Source organism: Ovis aries, chromosome 19 (genome assembly GCF_016772045.2).
Source record: "Ovis aries strain OAR_USU_Benz2616 breed Rambouillet chromosome 19, ARS-UI_Ramb_v3.0, whole genome shotgun sequence".
In the NCBI taxonomy this organism is placed as follows: Eukaryota; Metazoa; Chordata; class Mammalia; order Artiodactyla; family Bovidae; genus Ovis; species Ovis aries.
Window position 1 is genome coordinate 6,370,595 of NC_056072.1, and position 26,777 is coordinate 6,397,371.

At 44.9% G+C, this 26,777-nt stretch overlaps 1 protein-coding gene across 3 annotated transcripts in view; it reads right to left on the reverse strand.

Annotated features, from left to right (window-relative positions):
* Positions 1-26,777, reverse strand: part of OSBPL10 (oxysterol binding protein like 10) — a 342,133-nt gene that overhangs the window by 193,128 nt on the left and 122,228 nt on the right. For all 3 annotated transcript variants that reach the window (XM_027957942.3, XM_042235773.2, XM_042235774.2), the window contains exon 4: positions 335-526. In XM_027957942.3, the coding sequence (XP_027813743.1) occupies positions 335-526 (192 nt within the window). The remainder of the gene's footprint in view (positions 1-334; positions 527-26,777) is intronic.

The following is a 26,777-nucleotide window of genomic DNA, read 5'->3' on the forward strand; positions in this document are numbered from 1 at the left end:
TTCCTGATGATCCACTGTATGTTCTTTCTCTTTGCTATGAGCCTGGAGACCTCCCTGGACAGCCCTTCCACCTCCCTCAAGTTTCTACGGGCTTGAGTGCCCTGCTTTCTGAGCTTGGGTAGCAGAGGTCTCCTGACAACTCACTTAACACATGAAACAGAAATAATTATTTTTTTTAAAACCAGGAGGAATCATGATGGCTGTGTCTGGGAGGTTTGCTTCTGGCCCTCTCCCCCCATCCATCAAGAGGGTACTAAAGAAAAGGGGCTGGGGAGCGACATCGCAGCCCTCAGCTTCCACAGACAACTCCACCTAAGGGGAGAACGAGGCCTACCTCTCTGACTTCGTGAAGCTGGCCGGAATACTGACTCTTGGCTCTTCGGGCGGCAGCAGGCGACTTGTGATGCGTGATCGTGACGACGCCAGGGGCCCCCGTGCTGAGGTGTCTCTGGCTACAGGGAGACGCAGAATTGGACGTTCCATGGGGGAGCAAAGTGAGACTTCGGCTTCGGGAGCTTGGAGTCGTCTAGAAAAAGCAACAGGTGTCAAAACTCAACAACCGGCCTGCAGAACACAGCCTGGCATTGCCTTCCATTTATGCTGGATCTCTTGGGATTTCCCCTTCATCTTTACGGGAGATGAGGGCCTGGGGAGTGCATGCTTTCATCTTACACTCACTCAGGCCAGAGAGACCATCCCCATTAACTATGCTTCTGGTCTCACTTCCGGCAGGGTCTCCTGCCCCAAACTATGGCTATGGAGAGCTACTCCAAGGCCTTCAAACACCACAGGCTCTCAGGGGTCTTTAGGAAGTGTTCCTCTTCCTAAAAGCCCCCCCTCCTGTGGTAAAGCCAGCTGAGCGCTCAGTGTTGTGTGAAGCATTCCCTGTCTGTCTCAGCCTCTCTACCCTCCTATTCCACTACACTGTTTATTATCCACTACTATGTTTATTATCCAGCTAAACCATATGAGATTCTTTCAAACTCATCTTTATACCCCCACGACCTGACATATCATGACTGTTTAATATATTAAGTACTTAATACACGTTTGCTGCATGAGCACTAAGAATGAATTAAGTTATCCACCAACTAATCCCCGTTTGTCCGTGCACTGCTGGAATTTCATCCTACTGTGGCATATCATACAAATAGTAACTGGGGTATAAGGACAGCCTCTCAACCTCGTGGCTATAAATTTTTCAATAACGTGTTGGGATAACTGGGCAGCCAACTGAAAACCAGATTTCTCTCTCACATCACAGACCCCAAACAGATCAAAGACTAAGGAAAAAGGAAGAAAGAACGCTATAAGGTCATAACAGAAAAACTCAATAAATTTAATGACCTAAAAATTGAAAACTTATACACGGGGAAAAGTGAAAGTCACTCAGTTGTGTCTGATCTTTGTGAACCCCATGGACTATACAGTCCAAGGAACTGTCCAGGCCAGAGTACGGGAGTTGGTAGCCTTTCCCTTCTCCAGGGGATCTTCCCAACCCAGGGATTGAACCTGGGTCTCCCACATTGCAGGCAGATTCTTTACCAGCTGAGGCACCAGGCAAGTTCAACAATACTGGAGTACATAGCCTATCCCTTTTCCAGCAGATCTTCCCAACCCAGGAATCGAACCGGGGTCTCCTGCATTGCAGGCGGATTCTTTGCCAGCTGAGCTACCAGGGAAGCCCTCTGCACAGGAAACAAATTTCAAAAACCCACTCCTGCCACCAACAAATTCAGCCGATAAACCAGAAAAAATATTTTCAACTAGCTTCACAGACAAAAGGTTCATCATTCTAATTTGTAAGTAGGAGAATTTCTAGGAATTGATGGGACTGAGCACAGCATTCTAATTGGGCAAGATATGAACAGATAGTTCACCAAAAAAACCATTAATGGCCCTTAAGCCATATGAAAATGTGTTCAACTGTACTCATGATAAATGTAAATTCAAACCACATTTAGATATACCATCTTTCACCATCGGACTATAAAAACCCAGAAGCATCAGTACGCAGTCTGCCGACAGACCGCAGAGACACAGTGCTGCGGGAGTGTCAAGCGGCAGACACCGGAGGAGGGCAACCTGACAGGCCCTGTCCCAGCTACAAGTGCACTTCCCTGTGACCCAGCAGCGTCCTGTTGGGGAACGTCTCCTCCACACACCTGCACCCAGGCCGAACGGCCCCAAAGTCGCATGTTTAATGGAAAGGATCGGAAACCACCTAACTGTCCCTCCATACGCGATAGGTTAACAAGACACAGCGCCTCTCCATGATGGAACATTACCAGGAGGCTAAGAGGATTAGAAGAAAGGCCTCCGTGAACTGGTTTGGGAAAAGAACCCTCTAAGCTACGTAGTTAAGTTAAAAAAGGCAAGGTGCCTAACTGTGCTATAGTATGCAAAGTTCTGTGTTAAAATGTGGAAAGTGAGTATTTTTATCATTGTTTAAAACACAAAAATCATCTAGAAGGATACACGCTGAACTCCAAGTGGCTGCTTATTCCACGGAGGAAACGTGAATAACAGAGAGGGAGAGAGATTCTTTCATTTTGAGCCATGTGACTGAATTATAGTGAATGGATTTTCTAAATTCTACATTAAAAAATCTGTATTCTAGATGTTTCTGTAATTTCAGCTCGAGGAAAAAAGGCAGCTCGAGAAAAACTGGCAGATTTGTGCCATTTTTTCTATTTCAATTATCAAATATTTACTGAATGCCTACTGTGCACCAAGGAAAATATCTGAAATGTGATGTGCAGCAGAAACATAAGATGTACGAGGCCGTTTTTCACCACAGATGCTTACACTGTTACAGGGGATAGAGGAGCAAAGACCAGAGACAGCAAGACAGACAGACACACACACACAGAAAGGAAGTGCATGACAAGATGCTAATTTGGCGATACAACCAGAAAATGCCAACATGAGGAAAAGCATGATCAAGGTGAACTGACTTCATTTCAGGAGGCTGTACTGAGGGCAAAGCACCTGAAGCCTGAGTAGAATTGGCAGAGACAGAGAGACACGTGCGGTGTACAAAGCAATCCAGACAGGAAGCTCAAAGTCTGCAGCCCTGGCTAAAGGCCCCAGGTCTAAAGAAAGAGAGACACATGTACAACAACGGTCACTGCGGCACTATTTACAACGGCTAGAGCATGACAGCAACCTAGACGTCCATCAAGAGATGACTGGACAGAGAAGATGTGGTACGTAGACAACGGAATATTACTCACCCACAAAAAGGGACAAACTTGAGTCATTTGCAGAGACGTGGATGGACCCAGAGTTTGTCCTACAGAATATGAAGTAAGTGAGAAATAGACAACAAACACACGCTGCTGCTGCCACCAGGCCGCGTCAGTCGTGTCCGACTCTGTGCGACCCCAGAGACGGCAGCCCACCAGGCTCCCCCGTCCCTGGGATTCTCCAGGCAAGAACACTGGAGAGGGTGGCCATTTCCTTCTCCAATGCAGGAAAGTGAAAAGGGAAAGTGAAGTCGCTTAGTCCTGTCTGACTCCTAGCAATGCCATGGACTGCAGCCCACCAGGCTCCTCCGTCCATGGGACTTTCCAGGCAAGAGTGCTGGAGTAGGGTGCCATTGCCTGCTCCGATATTAGTACATATATGTATCTAGAAAAACGGTACAAATGAACCTATTTGCAGGGCAGGAATAGAAACGCAGGCGTAGAGAACAGACTGGTAGACTGTGGGATGGACTGGGACTGACACATACACACACCATGTGTGTGTAAAACAGGCAGCTAGTGGGAGGCTGCTGTACCGCAAGGGAGCTCAGCTCAGCGCTCTGTGATGAGCTGGAGGGGCGTGGGGTGGGAGGGATGCTCAAGAAGGAAGGGACGTATGTACACATACAGCTGATTCACTTCACTGTCCACCAGAAACTGACACTGTAAGGCAGCTATCCCTGCCCCTCCTCAAAAGTTGATGATTCATAATTTTGCACATCTCCAAGAGGCTGGAGAGCTGCATAGGAGCCAGGGTAGAAATCAGAATTCTGATTAGCATGCAGTACCACGGTAGCTCATGCAGTTCTCTGGATTTGAACGTGGACAGAATTAATAAGACAGATAAACTTGGGAAGCAGTGCACTGCTTTCAAGTTACCTTATAAATAGGTAACTGGAGAAATCTGTGGTCTGAGAATTACATATACTTTGATTAAACTGAAATTCAATAGTCATCTACTTTCAACTTCAAACTTTTCCCTTGGAGTGAAGAAGAACAAAGAAGCTATGTCTTTAACACTTTTTTGTTTGTATGTAATATATGTTTGTGTGTGTGTGTGTGTGTGTGTGTGTGTGTGTGTGTGATCCCACAAACTGTGTGGTCCTGCACAGCATGTGGGATTTTAGTTCCCTGACCAGGGAGCGAACCTGTGCCCCTGCAATGGAAGCACAGAGTTCTAACCACTGGACCACCAGGGAACGCCCTCTTCAATCTTCAACGACAGCAAATTTGCCTAATCCACTGAAATACATTTCAATTGTTTGGGAGCATTATTCCAACCCAAGAAAAGGCAGATTTTTTTTACTGGGCTTTGAAGCCAGACAGCCAGGTTTCACCCCCACTTCTAATCCCAGCACTACCGGCTTCGAGCTGTGTGACCTCAGGTGAGTTATTCAAGCTTTCTTATTAAGCAACAATTTCCTAATCTTTAAAAAAGGAATCATAATATTGACCCTTAAGAGCCATCACGAAGGTTAAATTAGCTCAGGCACAAAAAACGCTTAGCACGGGGGTTGCCATGCAGGAGTTGTGTGGCCACAGTTCGTTTCTTTCCTTACAGCCCTTAAGACTTGATCGATGGTGGCATCGTCGATTTTTAAAATGTTAAGAAGTTGCTTAGCACAAAATTGTAAGCAGCCATTGACCTGCTCCTTATTTTCTTCAGGATCAAAGTCGTGATGAAGTCCAAGGTGTAATTAAATACTTACTGGAGAATCTATATGGTCAGCAAGACTGTAAGGAGAAGCATACTTTTAGATTCTGAGTAGAATGAGAATCCATCAGAAATCAAAAAGGAAGGCCTCTCTCTGCCTGAAGGACTGTCCCGTAGACAGCAATAAACCAGGAAAGTCACCCGGGAGCCAAAGAATTCTGCTGTGGATGGCTAATCCTATGCTTATTATCTAATGGATGGCTAATCCTATGTTTATTATCTAATGGCTGCCATCTGAATTCACAAGCAGTAAATTTGAGTCAAAAAACCTTTAATTTTCTGTTCACTGTGCGTTTCTCACAGTTTTAACTCATACCCATGCCTCTTCCTGAGGGCAAAAATAAAAAAATGTTACTCAGTTGTGTCCGACTCTTTGCGACCCCATGGACTGCAGCCCACCAGGCTTCTCTGTCCATGAGATTTTCCAGGCAAGGATACTGGAGTGGGTTGCCATTTCCTTCAAACAGGAGCCAAAAAAGAAGTCTCTTGGTAAATCCCATAGGGCATCCGGAACTGGGAGGAAAAGGCAGAAAAAGAAGCAACAACTGCCACCACTACAAAAAGCGGGCCCTTTATGAAAGGCCAGCCTACTGGAACTTGGCTCAATGTCATGCGGCAGCCTGGCTGGGAGGGGAGTTTGGGGGAGAATGGATACATATATATATATGGTTGAGCCCCTTTTTGTCCACCTGAAACTATCACACAATTTGGCAAAACTCTAATATTAAATTAAAAGGATTTTTTTTAAGTGGCCTCTCGAAAATGTTCAGGTTGTGTTTGAAAATTACTTAGGGAATTCCCTGGCCACCCAGTGGTTAGGACTCCATGCTTTCACTGCTGAGGATGTGGGCTGGATCCCTAGCTGGGGAACTAAGATCCTGTAAACTGCGTGGCACGGCCAAATTTCTTTTAAAAAGAATCACATTTAGGTGTCATACACACCCCTCCCTGCTACTAATTAAAAATAAAATATTTTCAAAGCCTGAGGTACAGCATGTCAGGGTTTTGCTCCGCATACTGACTTCAGGGGGGCTGATGAGAAATGCTGAGTATAGCCATCTGCAGAAAATTCTCAGGCAAGAGTCACCACTTCTCCCTGGGAATATGATTCACCCTAACCTAGGAAGAGTCACCCCATGTGTCCCCTCCCTTAGCCAGTTGCGCCAGGTCAGTGGGGTGCCTGCCTGACAAATGGGGGTGAGGTCAAAGAGGGGAACAGGTAGCGGAGAAAGCGCGTTCAGACCGTGAACACAGAGATGTTCAGACCGTGTCCAAGACTGCACACGCACTCGGGTTTCGTGACATCTACCAGCCTCCTGGTTTTCCCAGCTCTCTTCCTTGGATCCCTGGGCTCCCAAGCATTGGAGGAAGGGACGCACAGACATTCTCTTTGTGTTTACTGGCCCACACGGGCATGAAGGAGAGATGAGACTGGAAACGGAGAAGCAACACTAGAAAGAGCGCTTCCAGCCAGGGAAACCAGCACCAAGCCAGGCAGGGAGTCTAGTCTGGGGAGCTCATAAGAGAATCGGGGACCGCCTGAGGCTTCCCGCCACTGCTGCACCATCCACAAGAGCAGCAGGGAAACTGAGTCCCACAGGACGCGGGCAGGGTGGGGGGCGGTCAAGACCGCATTTTCTCAAGGCAGTGGCCTGGGTTCAAATCTGTGCTCTGCCACTCATGAGTTGGGAGGCACGGTAAACTCATGTAGCATTTTACTTTCTAAAATTATATCACCTACCTCATAGCGCTGTTGGAGAGTAACATGGAAAGAAATAGGTGAAGCGTGTCATGCAGAAAGCATGCAATACACGTCACCATTACCATTCATAAAATAATAAAAATGAGGCATTGTGAAAATGAAAGATTAAGTGGTCCCAGAGTCAAATTAAGGATTTAAAGGTTGTTTTTATCAGAGTACTTTGAGCAGACATAGCCTTACCTTAACTTTAACTTAAAAAACAAAAAGGGTAAATTAAGAATAATCATCCTAATTACTGAAAACCAGTTTGCTTCGGAGAAAAAAGTACAAAGCGCATCTACTATGATTGCACGTTTGTGAAAATCCATCTGTTGTTGAACACAAAGTGCCTGTAGACGGCTCCAGTGCGGCATGGGTACTGAAAGCAGAGAATTAGTATAAATAAGTAATGGGCCATTTCCCGTTAGGATTTTGGAATAAACAAAGCCCCAAATTGAAAAGATCATCAGCTGGTCCTAAAAATGCCGTCAAACGTGCATCAAAAATTTATAACTAGGCTTGCCAGAGATGAAATTAAAAAGCTAAAAAGGAGTAAGGGAGGTGGTTATCTCAAATATACGTTCGTGGCAACTCCTTCTGTAGAAGATTTTTCTGATGGGAAAAACTTCAGAGAGAAAATTATAACAGCCTGCAAATGCCATTTAATTTTGGTGCACATCTTCCTCACGGCCCTGAATTCTTCCACAGCAAAGGGAAAAAAGAGACACTAGATTTCAGTCAAATAGCCCCAGGAAGGCAGAGAAATCAAACTGGCCTGGTTACAATTTTGAAAAATAAATTCAACCAACTCAAATCATTTCATCACATTCTTTCCCTCTCCCTCTTAAAAGGAATGCCATTTCTAAATAGGTGTGTTAGTTGCTCAGTCGTGTCTGACTTTGTGATCCCATGGACTGGTTCCTCTGTCCATGGAATTATCCAGGCAAGAATACCAGAGTGGGTTGCCAGTTCCTTCTCCAGGGGATCTTCCTGATCAGGGATTGAACCTGGGTCTCCTGCATTGCAGGCAGATTCTTCACTGTCTGAGCCACTAGGACAGGAGTTTGGAAAAGTAGAGAGAGCTGAGTATAATTTTGAATAGTTAATCTTGGGAATGAACTTGGAAAATGGCCCAGTTTAAAACATTTTATTTCTATTCTAGGTTTTAAGCTGAAGTGACAGAATATTAAAAAATAAAAATAAAAAGGGCAAATGAAACAGTCTCTAAGAAGCTATTAAGCCAAATATTTAGTAGAATAGATTCATTTTAAAAATATTCCACATTTATTCAGATGCTGACTGCCAGGAAATCAAAATTCTGAATAATTTTAAGGCCCTGAATGTAATATTTTAAAAACTTTAGGCTTTTTCTCTTTTGGTTGACGTTGAGGTATGTGTACTTTTGGAAGAAAGGAAATAAGCCATAGTTTTAGTGCTTAGTTTTCACATATTTGGGCTGCAAGCTTTGGAAATTTCTTCCACTGTCCTCTGCGAATCCTTCACACATCTTAAAGATGTTCCACTAAGATTTAAAATATACACATAAAAATGCATGCAAACATGTGTGCAAAGGAAAAGTCATGGTTTTCCCCTGAGAGGCGAGTGCTCTCCTGTTTCTAAACATATCACCTTGATTATACATGCAAATGCTACATCTCTGAATAATCGGGACACGCAAGTGCAGTATTTCTAGTTCTTGCAGATAAAACGAAAGAAAACTTGACATTTCCAGCTTGCTTTCTCTCTCAACATTTTCAGCCCCCAAATAAATTCTGCTGACTCTTCTCTTACAGCTAACCTAACTGTTCCAGAATCCCTAACCCATACTCTTGGCCCAAACCTCCGTCTAGATTAAGTTGAGGGTCCCAAATGGGCTGAAAGCACTGGTCTCATGCACTTGGCACCCTTATCACACAAAATCCTTTTTTCCCCACTTCCTCACCTTCTGCCATTTTCCAGATCCACCTAGAAAATGATTATATGCAACCTTATTTTTTTAATATTTATTTATTTGGCTGCACTGGGTTTTAGTTGCAGCACAGGCTTAGTTGCCCCACAGCATGTGGAAGCTTAGTTCCAGAACTAGGGATCAAACTCACATCCCCTGTGTTGGAAGGCAAACTCTTAACCAGTGGGTGTTGCTGCTAAGTCGCTTCAGTCGTGTCCGACTCTGTGCAACCCCATAGATGGCAGCCTGCCAGGCTCCCCCGTCCCTGGGATTCTCCAGGCAAGAACACTGGAGTGAGTGCCATTTCCTTCTCCAATGCATGAAAGTGAAAAGGGAAAGTGATGTCACTCAGTCGTGTCCAACTCTTTGTGACGCCATGGACTGTAGCCCACCAGCCTCCTCCGTCCATGGGATTTTCCAGGCAAGAGTACTGGAGTGGGGTGCCATTGCCGTCTCCGCTTAACCAGTGGACCACCAGGGAAGTCCCTATGCGCAATTTTAAAACCGTCCATACATCGACCCTCTCAGCTCTTGCTTCTTTCATCCATATCCTGTGCTTGGGACCTTGCGATTCCAGGTCCCAAAACTCCTGTTCCATGCTTTGTTCTAAGAGCATGAGGATTCCCTCCTACCGTCCAAGTCCCATTCTCTCCATTCCTCCTCCTGTGAAATCACAGAATTTCAGAGCTAGAAGAAACTTCAAGTCTACTCTTCCCACTTTATAGACCTAAAAACTACAGCCTCAACAAGGCAGAATGAAGCATACCAGAGGAGGACCCAGACTACAAGTCTCGTTCAAGATTTAACCAAAGAGCCTGACACTCAGCCCATCCAGCTGGTCCTTCTCAATTAAATGAGGACTTAATCATTAAAACAGAGTCTGGCAGAGGGGTGGGACAAATCAAGAGACTGGGATTGACATATACACACGACTACATATGAAACAGATATAATTAATAAGGACCCGAATATTCATTGGAAGGACTGATGCTGAAGCTCCAATACTTTGGCCACTTGATGCGAAGAACCATCTCATTGGAAAAGACCCTGATGCTGGGAAAGATTGAAGGCAAGAGTAGAAAAGGGCAGCAGAGGATGAGATGGTTGGATGGCATCACTGACTCAACAGACAAAGAGTCTGAGCAAACTCAGAGACAGCGCAAGACAGGGAAGCCTGGCATGCTGCAGTTGATGGGGTGGCAAAGAGTTGGACATGACTGAGCAACTGGACAACAACAATAAGGACCCACTGTATAGCACAGGGAACTCAACTCAGTACTCTATAAAACTGCCTATATGGGAAAAGAATCTAAAAAAGAGAGGCTGCATCTACAACGGACATTTCACTGTGCAACAGAAACTAATCAGTTCAGTCCGGTCGCTCAGTTGTATCCGACTCCTTGCGACCCCATGAAACCAATCAACTGCGCTTCAGTAAAAATTTAAACTAAAAAAACAGTGTCTGACACAAGGTTGACATTAAAATATTTGATAGAAAGGATGAAAGCTGATATCCATTATCCATTTTCACCTTGCCTCTTGCACATTCACCTGTTATAAAAATACATACGCAACACTACTTTAAAAGCAAAATGTGTACTATATTCTCTTAGAACTGCAGATCCTCCAACAAAATCATCTTATTTAATATATGTTTGTAAATAACATGAAACAAAGACTTCCCAAGGCTTTTAAGGTTTCATCAAGTCTTTAACAAAGACTTTCTTTTTAACAGAAAAAGAACTCTGAAAACAAGAACCAGAAGTTTCTTTAACTTAATTATGTTACAGCCACGACATAAAACCCAGAGTAAACACCACACTTAATATAAAAATTTTAGTTTCATTGCTTTTAGTCTTACAAACAAGATAAGGATTCCAATACCATCACTGTTTGACAGTACTAGAGGCATGAGCCAACAAAATAGGAACCAAAAAAAAGAGGTAGAAGAGCAAGAAGGAACAAAAACAGTCACTGATTGTACATGTGACCATTTTACAGAAAACAAAAAGAAAATTAGTGAGTCCAAAGTTGCCAGATACATGATAAACTTAGAATAAGTCAACGGCGTTCCTCTGTATCGATAATAACTAACCAGAAAATACAGTAGAAAATAAGATGTTCATAATAACAATAAAAATTCTGATGTACAGGTATTAATCCAATAAGGAATACATGAAACTTTCATCCAGAAGTTCTTTTAATTCTGTGAAAAAAAATCCATGAAGGATTAAGAAAATGAAGACACACAGGCCAGGTGAATGAATGGAGCAACACCTTTATAGTGTTTATAGTTGACTTTTATAGATGTCAAATCTCCCAAATAATTATATCATTTTTCTAATAAAAATTCCAGTGGGATTTCTTGAGCAACTCAACACATTTAGTATAATACATGAATAGAAGAATAAAGGTTTGTGAAGGGTCAAGTAAATTTTTCTCAGAAAAAGAAGAGGGGATCACCCTCCCAACAGATGCAAATACTAAAAACAGCAAAACCACAGTGATGGTATGTGGTATTCATGCAGGAACTAGCAACTGCAGTGAGAACTGGAAAAGAGGATGTGAGATAAGCTTGCGTACACATGAGAATCTGGTATATTACAGATACAGCACCATAAACCAGTGATGGTGGCGGTTTAGTTGCTAAGTTGAGTCCAACTCTTTTGCGACCCCATAGACTGAAGCCCGCCAGGCTCCTCTGTCCATGGGATTCTCCAGGCAAGAATACTGCAGTCGGTTGCCATTTCCTTCTCCAGGGGATTTTTCTGACCCAGGGATCGAACCTGGGTCTCTTGCATTGGTAGACGGGTTCTTTACCACCAGGCCACCAGGGAACCCCCACCATAAATCAGTAGGACAGAACAAATGTTACTGGGGAAAGCAAACATATGGCTGGCTTTCTGCCTTACAGGGTATACACAGAGGAAAAAATCTAAATGTAAAAAGCAGAAACACAAGCTAACAAAAGACAAGGTAGGAGCTCAACTCTGTAATCTGTAGATAAGCATTTCTGAATCAAGACCAAAAGCTCAGATCACAAGCAGAACAATTTGATGGACTTGACTACACTGTGAATAAATTTTGATTCCAAGAGGAAACTGGAAAAATCACAAGTGTGCAGAGACTGGGAGAGGACAGACTAATATTAGAATATAAAAGGTGCTCCTAGAAAAAGAAGTCAGAAAATACTGTAAAATATGTGCAGAGGATAAGAACAGGCATTACATAGAAGGAGACGCCTGAGTGGCTAACAATGTATCGAGATAATCAGAGAAATACACACTAAAATAATCAGGAGATTCTACATCCACCAGATTTGCCCAAAGAGCCAAACATTCCCAAATAATGGAAAAGAAAGGAAGAAACTGGACCCCTGCAGTGCTAGCGGGAGGAGAGACTGCTACAGCCGTTCTGGTAGCAAGACAGCAGAATTTTGTGAAAATAGAGATGTGTGTTCCTTACGATCCTCAAACGTTCTGGGCAGGCACCCAACAAACACGCTCCCAATCATATACATACAGTGATACATACAAAGGCGTTAACAGGTAATGAGGGTGGGGAGTTTGAGCCAATGTAGGTGTACAGCAGTAAGAATCTATAAATAACAGACCTCACACAATAATATACATGCAACAGTTAGAAGGCATGACTTTGATGTGCACAGAGCAACATCAGTAAAATTTGAAACGTACTTTTGAGTTAGAAAACCTTAAGACGACGACAGTAAGGATAATACCACTTACGTCAAGTTCAAAACACAGATACAAGGCAAACAAAGACCTGGGTATATCCTAGGAATCGGTACCAACAGGGATGAGGGGAACGAGAGTGGAGGAAAAAAGAAAATAATTATAAGTTTCTTTAAAAAAATTTTTATGAGAAGACTTGTTTGGACTGATGAGCTTTCCATGATCCAGTAATGATGGTTATAACTTTATTTACAAGTATTTTTATAATAGCTAACACTTACATGATACCCAGAAACTGTATGGACTTAACAGAAGCAGAAGGTATTAAGAAGAGGTGGCAAGAATACACAGAAGAACTATAAAAAAAAGATTTTAATGTCCCAGATAACCATGATGGTGTGATCCCTCACCTAGACCCAGACATCCTGGACGGTGAAGTCAAGTGGGCCTTAGGAAGCATTACTACGAACAAAGCTAATGGAGGTGATGAAATTCCAGCTGAGCTATTTTAAATCCTAAAAGATGATGCTATGAAAGTGCTATACTCTATATGCCAGCAAATTTGGAAAACTCAGCAGTGGCCACAGACTGGAAAAGATCAGATTTCAATTCTAATCCCAAAGAAGGGCAATGCCAAAGAATGCTCAAACTACCACACAACTGCACTCACCTCACATGCTAGCAAGGTAATGCTCAAAATCCTTCAAGCTAGGCTTCAACAGTATGTCAACGGAGAACTTCCAGATTTAGAAACGGCAGAGGAACCAGAGATCAAATTGCCAACATCAGCTGAATCATCAAAAAAGCAAGAGAATTCCAGAAAAACATCCATTTCTGCTTTACTGACTATGCTAAACCCTTTAACTGTGTAGATCACAACAAACTGAAAAATTCTTAAAGAGATGGGAATACCAGACCACCTTACCTGTCTCCTGAGAAACCTGTACGCAGGTCAAGAAGCAACAGTTAGAACTGAACATGGAACAGACTGGTTCAAACTTGGGAAAGGAGTATGTCAAGGTTGTATACTGTCACCCTGCTTATTTAACTTATATGAAGAGTACATCATGTGAAATGCCAGGCTGGAAGAATCACAAGGTGGCATTAAGACTGCCAGGAGAAATATCAATAACCCCAGATACGCAGATGACACCTCCCTCATGGTAGAAAGCAAAGAGGAACTAAAGAGCCTCTTGATGAAGGTGAAAGAGGAGAGTGAAAAAGCTGGCTTAAAACTCAATATTCAAAAAACACAGATCATGGCATCCAGTCCCATCACTTCATGGCAAACAGATGGGGAAACAGTGGAAACAGTGAGAGACTTTATTTTCTTGAACTTCAAAATCACTGCAGATGGTGACTGCAGCCATGAAATTAAAAGACGCTTGCTCCTTGGAGGAAAAGTTATGACCAACCTAGACAGCATATTAAAAAGCAGAGAAATTACTTTGCCGACAAAGGTCTGTTTAGTCAAAGCTGCAGTTTTTCCAGTAGTCATGTACAGATGTGAGAGCTGGACAATAAAGTCTGAACGTGGAAAAATTGATACCTTCGAACTGTGGTGTTGGAGAAGACTCTTGAAAGTCCCTTGGACTGCAAGGAGATCAAACCAGTCCATCCTAAAGGAAATCAGTCCTGAATATTCATTAGAAGGACTGATGCTGAAGCGCTAATACTTTGGCCACCTGATGCAAAGGAAAGATTGAAAAAGACCCTGATGCTGGGAAAATTGAAGGTGGGAGGAGAAGGGGATGGCTAAGGATGAGATAGTTGGATGCCATCACCGACTCAATGGACGTGAGTTTGAGCAAGCTCTGGAGTTGGTGACGGACAGGGAGGCATGGCGTGCGGCATGCAGTCCATGGGGTCACAAAGGGTCAGACAGGACTGAGCAACTGAATGACAGCTTATGATACCCACTACATACCATAAACGGTTAAGTAATATACACCTTATATCACTTTATGAGTTATAATAAAGGACTTAATAAATCTTCAAATGATGTAAATCGTTAAAGGCTTACAGTCCATCTTTATAACACCACGAGGTAGGTACTACGGTTTCCATTTCAGGAATGAGGCACAGAGAGACGCAGTCTTCCTCGGGTCACACAGCCCGGAAACAATGGAGCTGAGACTCAAGTTCACACGAGCTGCTTCTGCAGCCCACGGCACTGGCTAGAGTGATGCATCATTCTCTTCAACTGAGGTCTGAAAAAGTCACCACCCCTCTCTTTGTAACCATAACTATTAGCTTAGTTAGCATTTGGGCGGGGGGGGGGGGGGGATTTCATTTTAATATCAAAGCCCTATATAGCGTGCCCATTCTCAAATACTTAAATACTCAAATATTTAAACAATGAGCTCCTTAAGGCCAAAACACACTGACTTAATCATTTTAAATCAATTACCCATAATAATGGAGGCAACGTGGTATGTCTAGAGATGTCAAGGATAAAACGCAGCTCACATTCTTCATAGCACTTAGTGCGTTTTACCCAGAGGCAGTCTGTCCAGGCCCCAGTGTCCTCCCAAGACCGTGACCTCCCCCAGGCCCAGGACGGTGTCTCACCAGCCACCGTGCACCCTGCGGAACCTGACGCAGGCCTCATCTCGTAAGAGCTACGAATGCAGCAAATGAGAGCAATGAGTCCCTCAAACCCAATTTTAACCACGGATTACACCACTGCTCCCTGCCCAAAAACCTAATTTTAAAAATATCAAAATAAATAAATAAATAAATAAAAATATCAACGACTCACTGAATATCTCCTCTCCTTTTCCAAGAGGCAGCAGAGTCTGGAAAAGATACCACTCCTGCTTAACTATACACAAGACCTAAAATGTTCAAAACGTAATCGAGTACAGCAGCAACCAACACACATTACTGAGAGATTCAACAGGTATTTATTGAGCGCCTACTATGTGCCAGGCAGGCTTCCCTGGTGGCTAAGACAGTAAAGAATCTGCCTGCAATGCAAGAGACGAGGGTTTGATCCCTGGGTAAGGAAGATCCCCTAGAGAAGGGAATGGCAACCCAGTATTCTGCCTGGGAAATCCCATGGACAGAGGGGCCTGGCAGGCCACAGTCCACGGGATCGCAGAGTCGGACACGACTGAGCGACTAACACTTTCAGTTTACTATGCGCCAGGCACTGCTCTGAGCAACAAAGATACAACAGTAAACTAAATAGATGAACAGCTCTGCCTTCATGGAAGCAGCCTTTCGGGGGAGACAGAGACGGACATAAAAGAAAGTGTTTTGGATATTACAGAATAACCTAAAACAGGAATAACAATCAAAGTAATACACAGTTGTTGTTCAGTTGCTAAGTCACGTCTGACTCTTTGTGACCCTGTGGACCGTCTCCTCCAGGCTCCTCTGTCCATGGGATTCCCCAGGCAAGAATACTGGAGTGGGTTGCCATTTCCTTCTCCAGGGGATCTTCCCAGCCCAGGGGTCAAACTCGCATCTGCTTGACTGAAAGGCAGATTCTTTACCACTGAGCCATCAGGGAAGCCCAGGCAGAGATAGGAGGGCTTTCCAGTTTTAGCTCCGTGGCCAGGGAAGGCCTAGGGAAAGGGCGACAGCTGATGTAAAGAGCTGAGTGAAGCAAAGGAGTGAGCCAGGACGACAACCGGGGGCAGTGTTCCAGGCAGAAATGCAACAGGAAGGTCCTGGGGCAGGAGTCTGCCTGGCAAGTTTTAGAGAGGAGGACAGCACGTCTGGGGTGAAGTGAGCAAAGCAGGAGCTGAGGCCAGAGAGGGGAATGACTGGAGAAATGCACTCCTGTACTAGCTGCTGCAGACAATGCCAGGCAGGCCACGGCACCTGGTATCGCCTGGGGCTGATTCAGGCATTCGGAGTGATGAGCCAAAAGAACACCGGGTGCCATGAAGCTTTCTTCCTCGGGGCCACATTCAGGCATTAAATGGTTATTTGCATAGAATTTACATATGTCTATATAGCACAGATCACATCCATTGGATCATTTTCATAGTAAAATTGTATTACTACTGCCCTGCAGATGGGTACCCAGGTATATTCATGATTTATTCCCTTCCCTATTTCTTCTCACCTCTCAGTATCATCAACCCAGAAGGTGTTTTATACCAGGAATGAATCACAGAACAAAAGGAGACTGCAGGCCAAGAGATTCTATAAATGATCACCCCATAGCATGTGGGGAAAGCAGCTCTGATTTCATGTTTCAGCTTGTCACTTCCAGCAGGTTGAGCCAGCAATGGAGATTTAAAAGTCCAGCGCAATTCTCAGACAGAACGTTTCAAGAAGCAAATGTGATATTTTCCTACAGTCAATAACTAATCTGACAGACGCACTCCTATCTACTTAGAGATCATTACCTCCTCCCCGAATGCTCAGGGACAAAAGCATGAAGCTCCAAAGGGCACTCTTGCTTGGGTTTCAAAATGCTTCCTGTAGAAAAACATTCAATGACACCATTGTCAACATGCCTCAGCTGCATGCAGAATTCTACAGGATTTGTGAAAAAAAAATCCCACTGATTATGTATTTCAAGTTCAGTATTACCATTGAAGTTAATATGGAAGCGCAAGATTTGCTAATAGCTCAGGGAAGTTGGGTAAACAGCACCTGACTAACCCCACAGCGGGGCTTCCCAGGCGGCGCTAGTGGCAAAGAAGCCCCCTGCCAATGCAGGAGACAGAAGAGAATGGGTTCAATCCCTGGGTCGGGAAGAGCCCCTGGAGGAGGGCATGGCAACCCACTCCAGTACTCTGCCTGGAGAATACTGGAGGCTGAATCCCACGGACAGAGGAGACTAGTGGGCAATAGGCCACAGGGTTGTAAAGAGTCCGGACATGACTGAAGGGATTTAGCATGCATGCACGCAACCCACAGGAAGCTAGTTTTCCTGAAAATGCTGTATCTGATCAGAAACTCTGAAGCTACTGATATTTGCCCCTTTCCTTCCCGATGGACTTATTATATGCATGTAACAGACACATGTCAATATCCTGCACCTAAGTAAAGTGTTTAGTTGCTTCAGTCATGTCTGACTCTTTGCGACCCCATGGACCGCAGCCTGCCAGGCCCCTCAGCCCGTGGGATTTCCAAGGCTAGAATGCTAGAATGGGTTGCCATTTCCTTCTCCAGGAGATCTTTCCAAGCCCAGGATCTTCCAAACCCAGGGATCAAACCTGTGTCTCCCACATTGCGGAAACATTCTTTACCAATGAGCCATCATCACTCCTCCCTAAGTTTCCGAAAAGCACTTCTTACCAAAGAGAAACAAACTGTAAGTTCACCAAGTGAAGTCGCTCAGCCGTGTCTTTGTGACCCCACGGACTAGCCCACCAGGCTCCTCGGTCCATGCAATTTTCAAGGCAAGAGTACTGGAGTGGCTGCCATTTCCTTCTCCAGGGGATCTTCCGGACCCAGGGATCGAACCCAGGTCTCCCACATTCCAGGCAGATGCTTTACCGTCTGAGCCATCAACGTGAGAGGAAGGTTCACAAGCTTATGCTAAAACCAAGCTAGGCCTATTATTATTATTATTATTACTAATTTTTATTGGAGTATAGTTGCTTTACAATGCTGTGTTGGTTTCTGCTGTACAGCAATGTGAACCAGTTATGTGTTAACATATATCCCCTCTTTGGGGGTTTCCTTCCCGTTTAGGTCACTATAGAACACTGGGTAGGGTTCCCTGTACACAGTAGGTTCTCATTAGTTAATATCTGTTTTATACATAGTATCAATAATGTATATATGTCAGTCCCCATCTCCTAGGTCATTCCACCCCTGCCCTTTCCCCCTTGGTACCCATATGTTTGATCTCTATGTCTGTGTCTCTCTATCTGCTCTGCAAATAAGATTTAAAACACAAAGCAATTTAGACTTTGTGTCTAGAATTTTTAAGAAACCAGACACAAGACTTGACAAGTATACAGAGCCCAAAAGATTATTTTCCCCTGCAACTGATTTCTGTACCACAAAGGAAAAGAACCAGACTCACTCTCGGATCTCTCCTTTTTTCTCAAAGAATCTGAGACAGGCTGTCATTAGAAGTATAAGTGGTTTAAGCACTTGGCCCCATCATTCCAATCACTGAAATCTGCAGGACCTGGTCCAGCAAATAAGTATCTGGCAAAGCTGGAGAGTCAGAAGGACCCCCAGTGGGCACCAGTAATTTCCATGCAGAGAGTCTGTGGATGGAGTCATTAGAGGCAACCCAGAGAAAGGTTTAGGCAAGATTATACGTGGGGATTTTTGCAATGCCCAATCTCAGCATATCAGGGAGCAGAGTCAGAAAAGCTCCAGTGGATGTTCTCAGTGTTCTCAATTTAACCAAGTAATTGAATTTCTCACCCCTTTTCGTTCCTTCCATCCACCCTCCAGCCCAGCAGATGCTGACAGCTCACAGCTCACATTACCCACCCCTGGCCCAGTGATGTCTGCACGCTTCTACCCTCCAGGTGAGCTGGGAGGGCGACAAAGAGCCAACTGGACGTCGTCCCCACTCTGTTGAGGTTGGTATATGTATTATTTTACCAGAATAATTTATATAGTAAACTGACAAAACATAAAGATGAAAAATAATTCAGACATATAATGAACTCCTTATGAAATCACAAAGTCCTTATGAAACTAAGCTGGATAACTTGAAAAATGTCAACAGAGCTAAGTTGCTAGAAACTGCTGTTGAATTAGATGTGCTCAGGGTAGCTGTAAAATATTAGAAACCATTTCGAAAAATCTAGAAAGATTCTGTAATTAGTTTGCTCTGTCCTTTAAAGAAACCAAAACAGATTACATTATAGATACGCTTTCTACAGAAGAGAAGAAGCAGGCTTCTGCCAATAAACACAGGTTTGGTGAAAGGGCCTTGGAACTACATCCGAAGATTGGGATTTTAAGTTAAAATGGAATACGTGTTTAAGGTCATGATTCTTAGCTTTAGCCACTTGTTCATCTGGGGCTTTTAATATTTTAAATTGAAGGTTTCCTTTTTTTTTTCAATTGAAGTATTGCTGATTTACAATGTTAAGTTTTAGGTACACAGGAAAGTGATTCAGTTATACATATACTATACTATATATGTTATACTATAGTAGTTATACTATATAGTTATACTATATATGTGTGTATATATTCTTTTTCAAATTCTTTTCCTTGTAGATTATTATAAAATACTGAGTCTAGTTCCCTGTGCTATACAGTAGGTACCTGTTGATTATTTTATGTATATTAACGTGTACATGATAATACCAAACCCCTAATTTATCCCTCCATCCTTTGCCCTTCGGTAATCGTAAATTTGTTTTCTAAACCTGTGAGCCTATTTCTGTTTTGCAAAATAAGTTCGTTGGCGCCACTTTTTTAGATTCCACATACAAGCAATTCCACGTGATGTCTTCTTCCTCTGTCTGGCTTATTCATTCAGTGTGGCCATCTCTAGGTCCATCCACGTCGCTGCAAATGGCGCTGCTTTGTTCCTCCTGACGGCTGAGCAGCGTTCCGTCGTATATGCGCACATCTTTATCCACTCCTCCATCCATGCACACTTAGGGTGCTTCCTTGTCTTGGCTATTGTAAACAGAGCTGCAATGAACACTGGGGTGCATGTATCTTTTCAAACTACAGCTTTCTCCAGATGTAGGCCCAGGAGCGGGCTTAGTGGATCTTATGGTAACTATTTTTGGCCTTTTACAACCCCATACTGTTCTCCATATTTAGCCAACTGCTGTTCATTCAGAGACAGCACCCCCAAGCCATCAGCTGAGAGAACTCCTGGAGTGTCAGCCCTGGGGTTAAACCCTGCTCTCCAGTGAGTGAGCATGACACCACCAGCGCCAACACTGGCTCAGCCAAGAGCTCCCGCTCATCACAGGGGAGGTAGAATAGGCTCCAGGTGTCTGTACCTGGGCAGGTCGGCTACACGTCAATACTCAGGGGACAGGGAGGAGGACAGCCTGACCCTCATGGGAAATGTGGATGCAAAGTTGTTGGGTTTCACAGACACACAGCAGGTCCTTCTAGGACTCAAACTGCTTCTGGGCTAATGTCTCCCCGTTACAACAGATTCGAGGGCACATGAAGGGGAGAGTTCAACTCTGACCGCTCCCTGCGTGATGGTACACGAGAGATTTTCCTCCTCATTCCTCACTGTCTCCAGAGACCCCACTACCTGCTGAAGAGTTCAAAACAGTCATTTTTAACAAGAGGGTTTTGTCTTGTATTAAAATCTAATTGGCTTCCTGCTGTCTTAACACTTAGTAACTTGAATAGATCAAGTGACTTAATTCCATCAATATGAGTAACAGGAGAAAAAAGACATGAACGCGCTGGGGCAAATACATGACCTTCATGGAACCTGGCTGAGAAAATCCTCTGTGATCAGATACGAGCATTTCTCGGTATTCCTCAAGCTCTGAGAGACACAGCAGCCGGGGCAGCAAGAGAGAGACGGGGGATGCAGAAATGGCATGTGCCAGACCCAAGCGTGTCCCGCCTTCCGTCCTCTCAGCCCACATTTTCATTCCAACAGTTTCTGAGGCATCCAGCAGTGCCCAGATGCTAGTACCAGCCTTAGCTGAACTATTTAAAACCTCCTACTCAAGACTTCCTTGGCGGTAAAATGGTTAACTCTGCGCTCCCAATGCAGGGGGCCCAGGTTCGATCCCTAGTTAGGGACCTAGATCCCACATGCTGCAACTAAGAGTTCCCATGCCAAAACAAAGACCCAGCGCAGTCAAACGAATTATTTAATTAAAATTTTAAAACTCCTACTTTCTGACCTGGGGCTGTTCTATGGGAGCCAATTCAAAAAGTCGATGGGAATCAACTTTCGAGAGGTACAAGGCAGGTTTCAAGAGCAAACTTAGAACTGCAGGAGAGGGACTTCCCTGGCGGTCCAGTGGTTAAGACTCCATACTTCCACTGCAGGGGATGCAGGTTCGATCCCTGGGCAGGGAACTAACATCCCACACGCCATGCAGTGTAGCTAAAAGAAGTGGAAACTTTCTGGTGGTCCAGTGGTTAAGAATCTACCTGCCAACACAGGGGACACAGGTTTGATCCTTGGCACAGGAGGATCCAACCTGCCAGGGGGTAACTAGGCCCATGCTCCACAATTACTGAAGCCCTCAGCCTGTGCTCTACAAGAAGAGAAGCCCCCACACCACAACCAGAGGAGGCCCTGCTCGCCACACCTAGAGAAAGCCCATCGCAGCAAAAATGAATAAATACATTTCTTAAAGTGCAAGAGAAAATCCTTGATCACTGGGTTTTTTGGGAGCCAGTGGATAAATGATCCCATCTTCTAAACCTGGGGTGGAGAATTCTGAAGCACATGCCTACACTGGTGAATGGTGATTCTGGTTACATCTCCCTCAGGGGTAACCAGCACGATAACCTGATTTTTGGCTGCCTCTGTCAATTTCCATATCTCCCTCTTGCCGGTTTCCCTAACTCCACAATCCTGCACCCAAGCCTTCATCTCTCAGGCTCTGCCCTGTGGGAGAACCTACCAAAACCTAACTAAGCAAACTCCAGAAGACAGCGAAGGACAGGGGAGCCTAGTGTGCTGTAGTTCATGGGGACGCAGAGAGTTGGACACGACTTAGCAACACAATAACAAGAACCAAAAACAATAGCTATGCACTGTTACAGGGGGAAACGGGATGCTGGCTTTAATCTGTCATCAAATCTGATATTTGCTGACCCTCTTCTTCTCTTTCCCACCCAGATTTACTCTCCTAGGTTGACATCAGCATGACATCACATTTCATTTCCTCCTTCCATCTTTAAAGAACTATATTGAGGAATACAGAGTTAAACTTCCAGACAAGGGCCCAATCTAGAGACTGTCAGTAGAATATAACTGATTAAAAAGTTCATGGTAGGATACCTCCAGGACATGGGGAGCCACACATTTAATGATCCCACAGCTGCCCACAGCCCTGGACCCTCAGGTGTGAGCCAAACAAACAAGAACTTCCCCAAACCTCACAGAACTTCCCCAGTGGTCCAGTGGCTAAGACTCCAGACTCCCAATGCAGAGGGCCCAGGTTCAATCCCTGGTCAGGGAACTAGATCCCTCATGCTGCTACTAAGACCCAGTGCAGTCAAATAAATTATATTTATATATATATTTATATATATATATATATATATTTCTTTAAAAGGCACACCCTCTCTGAAGCAATGACAGGACTGTGGGACCTGGGGCTGTGGAACTAAGATCTGCTGACAGGTAGAGGCAGAGCAGTAGAAGACTGCTTGACCCTGTGAGCAGCTGTTACAAGACCGACGAGACTCCGTCTTCTATTTTCCACCACACACAGAAGATGCTGAACTAGGATTCCTAGAACAAAGTACCAATCACTCTCAATTGGGCAAAAGACTCTCCAACTTTGGGATGGTGACCAAAATCAATACGAAGCAGAGAAATGCTTTGCAGGCGGCAATATGTGTGGGTTCCCACAGAGAGCTCCCAGGATCTAAGTGGTCTTCCTCAATCTATGATTTTACTTTACAACCTAGGGCGTGAGGAGCAAGATGAAAGCCTCACCCAGAAGAACTGAAAACAAGTTCTCACGCAAATACACGTACACATCCACAAATATTCACAGTAGTGCTATTCACAAGAGCCAAAAGGCAGGGACATCCCTGGTGGTCCAGTATTTAGGAATCTTCCTTCCAATGCAGGGGATGCAGGTTAGATCCTCAGTCAGATAACTAAGATCCCACAAGTCGTGAGGTGCAGCCAAAAAAAAATGGTTGCTTCATGTTATTTGAACCTCATCTTGGGTTTTACAAAATGAGAAAAAATGATTGATGCCTTAAGAGTCAGACTACCCTGCACAGACGACTCTCACACAATCCGTGTCTGCCAGCCTCTCCCCATGTCCTCCTAACTCACCTTGAAAGGGCTTCTTTGTTTCTTTTTAAATAAGTTTTTATGGAACTTATTTTAAGGCTGATCTTACTTCCCCTTCATGCAGGCAGAACTGTAAACCCAGGAATAAAAACTGAAAGGCATTTGCAAACCTCAGCTCAAGTTTTTGTAGTCAACTAACACAAGAGTAAAAACGATTTGCACAAACTATCACAAATTGCTAACCGCGGGAGTTCTGCACTGGCAAAACTGTGCCATTCTTTCCTCTAGTTTGCAAGCTTTCTCATTTCCAATTATACTACTTTCATAAATGAAAAACTTCAATTAATTCTACTGCCCTGGAATTTCCTCTGATGCCGACCGTATTACACATAGCACAGAAACGCGGGAGGGGGCAGTGCCGATTTCAGCCCGTGATGCTGCCAGGCACAGGTTCCAATCAGCACGCATGAAGAGACTCTCTCACACAAGTCCAGGTACCCCAGAGAGAGGGAGGGGTGGGCAAGCCGATTCTCGTCAGAGATCCCCACGCCTCCGTGGGCGCCCCAGGCAGGTTCTCTTGGTCCCAGCATTGGCCTACTGACAGTCTCCTGCTCACGTGAGCATCCCTTCATGACCTGGAGAAGGATCCCGTGCCACTGAGCGGGTTGGGGCCTTGAGAAGATGTGATGGGTGCCTCACAGAGGGCTACTCTGGGGCAGCTGAACAGTGATACAGTAAGAAATGGCTTTTTTTTAAAACCCTACTTGAAACAATTCTTCTGATGCTGGTGGCTAAATATAAACATCCTGCTCTCTCGACCTTCCTCGGGGGCAAATCGGAAGGCTTTTCCCCAGTCACGCTTCTCCTCTGCAGCCTGAGGCCACCCAGCATTCCCGGCCTTTCAAAGTTTCCCAGATATACACCCTCTCCAGATCCCTCCTGCATCAGCACACACACCCTTTTCCTCATGGAGGTCTTCTAGTTATCCTCTACCAGCAGCTGTGGGTGAACCCTGAGGGCCAGTCTGCAATTCTTTGCATGTACTTTTCAATCCCTGGGTCAGGAAGGTCCCCCGGAGGAAGGCATGGCAACCCACTCCAGTATTCCTGCCTGGAGAATCCCCATGGACAGAGGGCTACAGTCTGTTGGGTCGCAAAGAGTTGGAAGTGACTGAAGTGACTTAGCACGCAGACACCTTTCTCTGCAAAGGACACTTTCTATCTATGTCTTCAACTGTTGCCTTTACTCACAGAAATTACAAATACCCAATGTCAGCCCTCTAACGAACTCCGGATTTCCAATCTTCTATAAGATGCCTTCATTTGAATTTATTTACAAAACAGAAATAAGAGTCACAGAGACAGAAAACAAACTTAGGGTTTCCAAGGGAGAAAGGGGGGATTAGCTGGGAGACTGAGCTGACATATACACAGAGCTACACATAAAATAGGTAACTAATAAAGACCTGCTGTACAGCACAGGGGAGAAGGCAATGGCACCCCACTCCAGTACTCTTGCCTGGGAAATCCCATGGGTGGAGGAGCCTGGTGGGCTACAGTCCATGGGGTCGCGAAGAGTCAGACACGACTGAGCGACTTCCCTTTCACTTTCACGCATTGGAGAAGGAAATGGCAACCCACTCCAGTGCTCTTGCCTGGAGAATCCCAGGGACGGGGTAGCCTGGTGGGCTGCCATCTATGGGGTCACACAGAGTCGGACACGACTGATGTGACTTAGCAGCAGCAGTATAGCACAGGAAACTCTACTCAAAAGTCTGTAATGACCTATATGGGAAAAGAATTTTAAAAACAGTGGATACATGTATAACTGAGCCACTCTGCTATGCAGCAGAAAAGTGTACAGCAGTTTTGCATATAAATGCATATACAATGTACATTACATTGTGTAAATGTGCATTACAGTGTACATTACATAATGTACATTATAAATCAACTATACAACCAGTCCATTCTAAAGGAGATCAGTCCTGGGTGTTCTTTGGAAGGAATGATGCTAAAGCTGAAACTCCAGTACTTTGGCCACCTCATGCGAAGAGTTGACTCACTGGAAAAGACTGATGCTGGGAGGGATTGGGGGCAGGAGGAGAAGGGGACGACAGAGGATGAGATGGCTGGATGGCATCACGGACTCGATGGACGTGAGTCTGAGTGACTCCAGGAGATGGTGATATATAGGGAGGCCTGGCATGCTGTGATTCATGCAGTCGCAGAGTTGGACACAACTGAGTGACTGAACTGAACTGATACTCCAACAAAAATTAATTCCCAAAAATCGCCTTCACTGAAAGGACCCTTCTCTCTGCCCTGTTTCCCCCTTTCTTACATCATCCAGCACAGGATGGCTTCTCCTGGCCCAGCCGCCATTCACAGGTCATCCTAAATCCTCCCCACTCTACTTCTCACTATTCGTGTCTAGTTTTCCCTGTTCAGAGCTCTCCACTCCTGTCCCACTCTCGGCCACCACCCCAGTCCACATCTGTGCTGACCCAAGGAAGTGCTCCAAACAGGTGGTCCAAACTGGGCCTCCTCCACACAGAAGCGTGCACATTGGGAGAAACAAAACTGAGCCAATTAGGAAACCGGAGATTTCTCATGGGGAATTTAACTGGGAAAACTGGTTAAATAGAGAATGGAAGAACAGAAAGAACCACCAGAGGAAGGTGAGGCAGCCTGGAGGTTCGCGCAACCTCTAGGTTGTCTTTAGGGTTGGAGGGATCCTAGCGAGAAGGCTGGGAGCAGTATCCAGAGAGGGCTGGATGCCATAGGCAGGCACTGAGCGGGGCCACGCCCACCTCTGGAGGCAGGACACGGACAGCCACGCCAACCCTCCTTGCCCAGACACTGAGCGGGGCCACGCCCACCTCTGGAGGCGGGACACGGACAGCCACGCCCACCCCCCTTGCCCAGACACTGAGCGGGGCCACGCCCACCCTCCTTCCCCAGCGCCCTGGCCCACTCAGCTTCCACCCAACAGGCTGAACTGGCTGGAACTCAGAGCAAGGCATCCCATAAAGGCCTTCCTGACAAAAAGCTAAACGGGCAAATTTGTGCCCTATGAGGTTATTCACAATCGTTTTATATGCCAGGACACCTGCCATAAATGTCTGGTGTTTGCGTGTTAGGTCCTGAGGGTGGGGTGGTTATGGAGACTGGCGTAAGTCTCTGTCATCTCTTCTCCAGGTCTCTAACCCTCCACCTTACCGCTTGTGGGCCACCCACCCTTTCTCAGGGACACACTGTTCTCTCTTATGCTGTCACTGTTTGTTCTCCCTGCAAGAAGTACCCATTCCCCCAACCCCTTGTTCAAGTAATGGCTATAAGGCAGGTACAAGGTCATAGTTAAAAACATCGTACAACTTTCCTTCCCAAGGTGAAGATCCCAACTTCCATTAGGCTGGTTCTAACTCCACCCAGGGACTTTTTTCCTCCATTCTTAAAAAAAAAAAAAAAAAACTCATGCTCTACCACCCTCAACTCACCTACTGTGTTTAAAACAAAAAGCAGCCTACATTTTGAAGAACAACTAGGTCCCCTGCCAGAGCCCATTCTC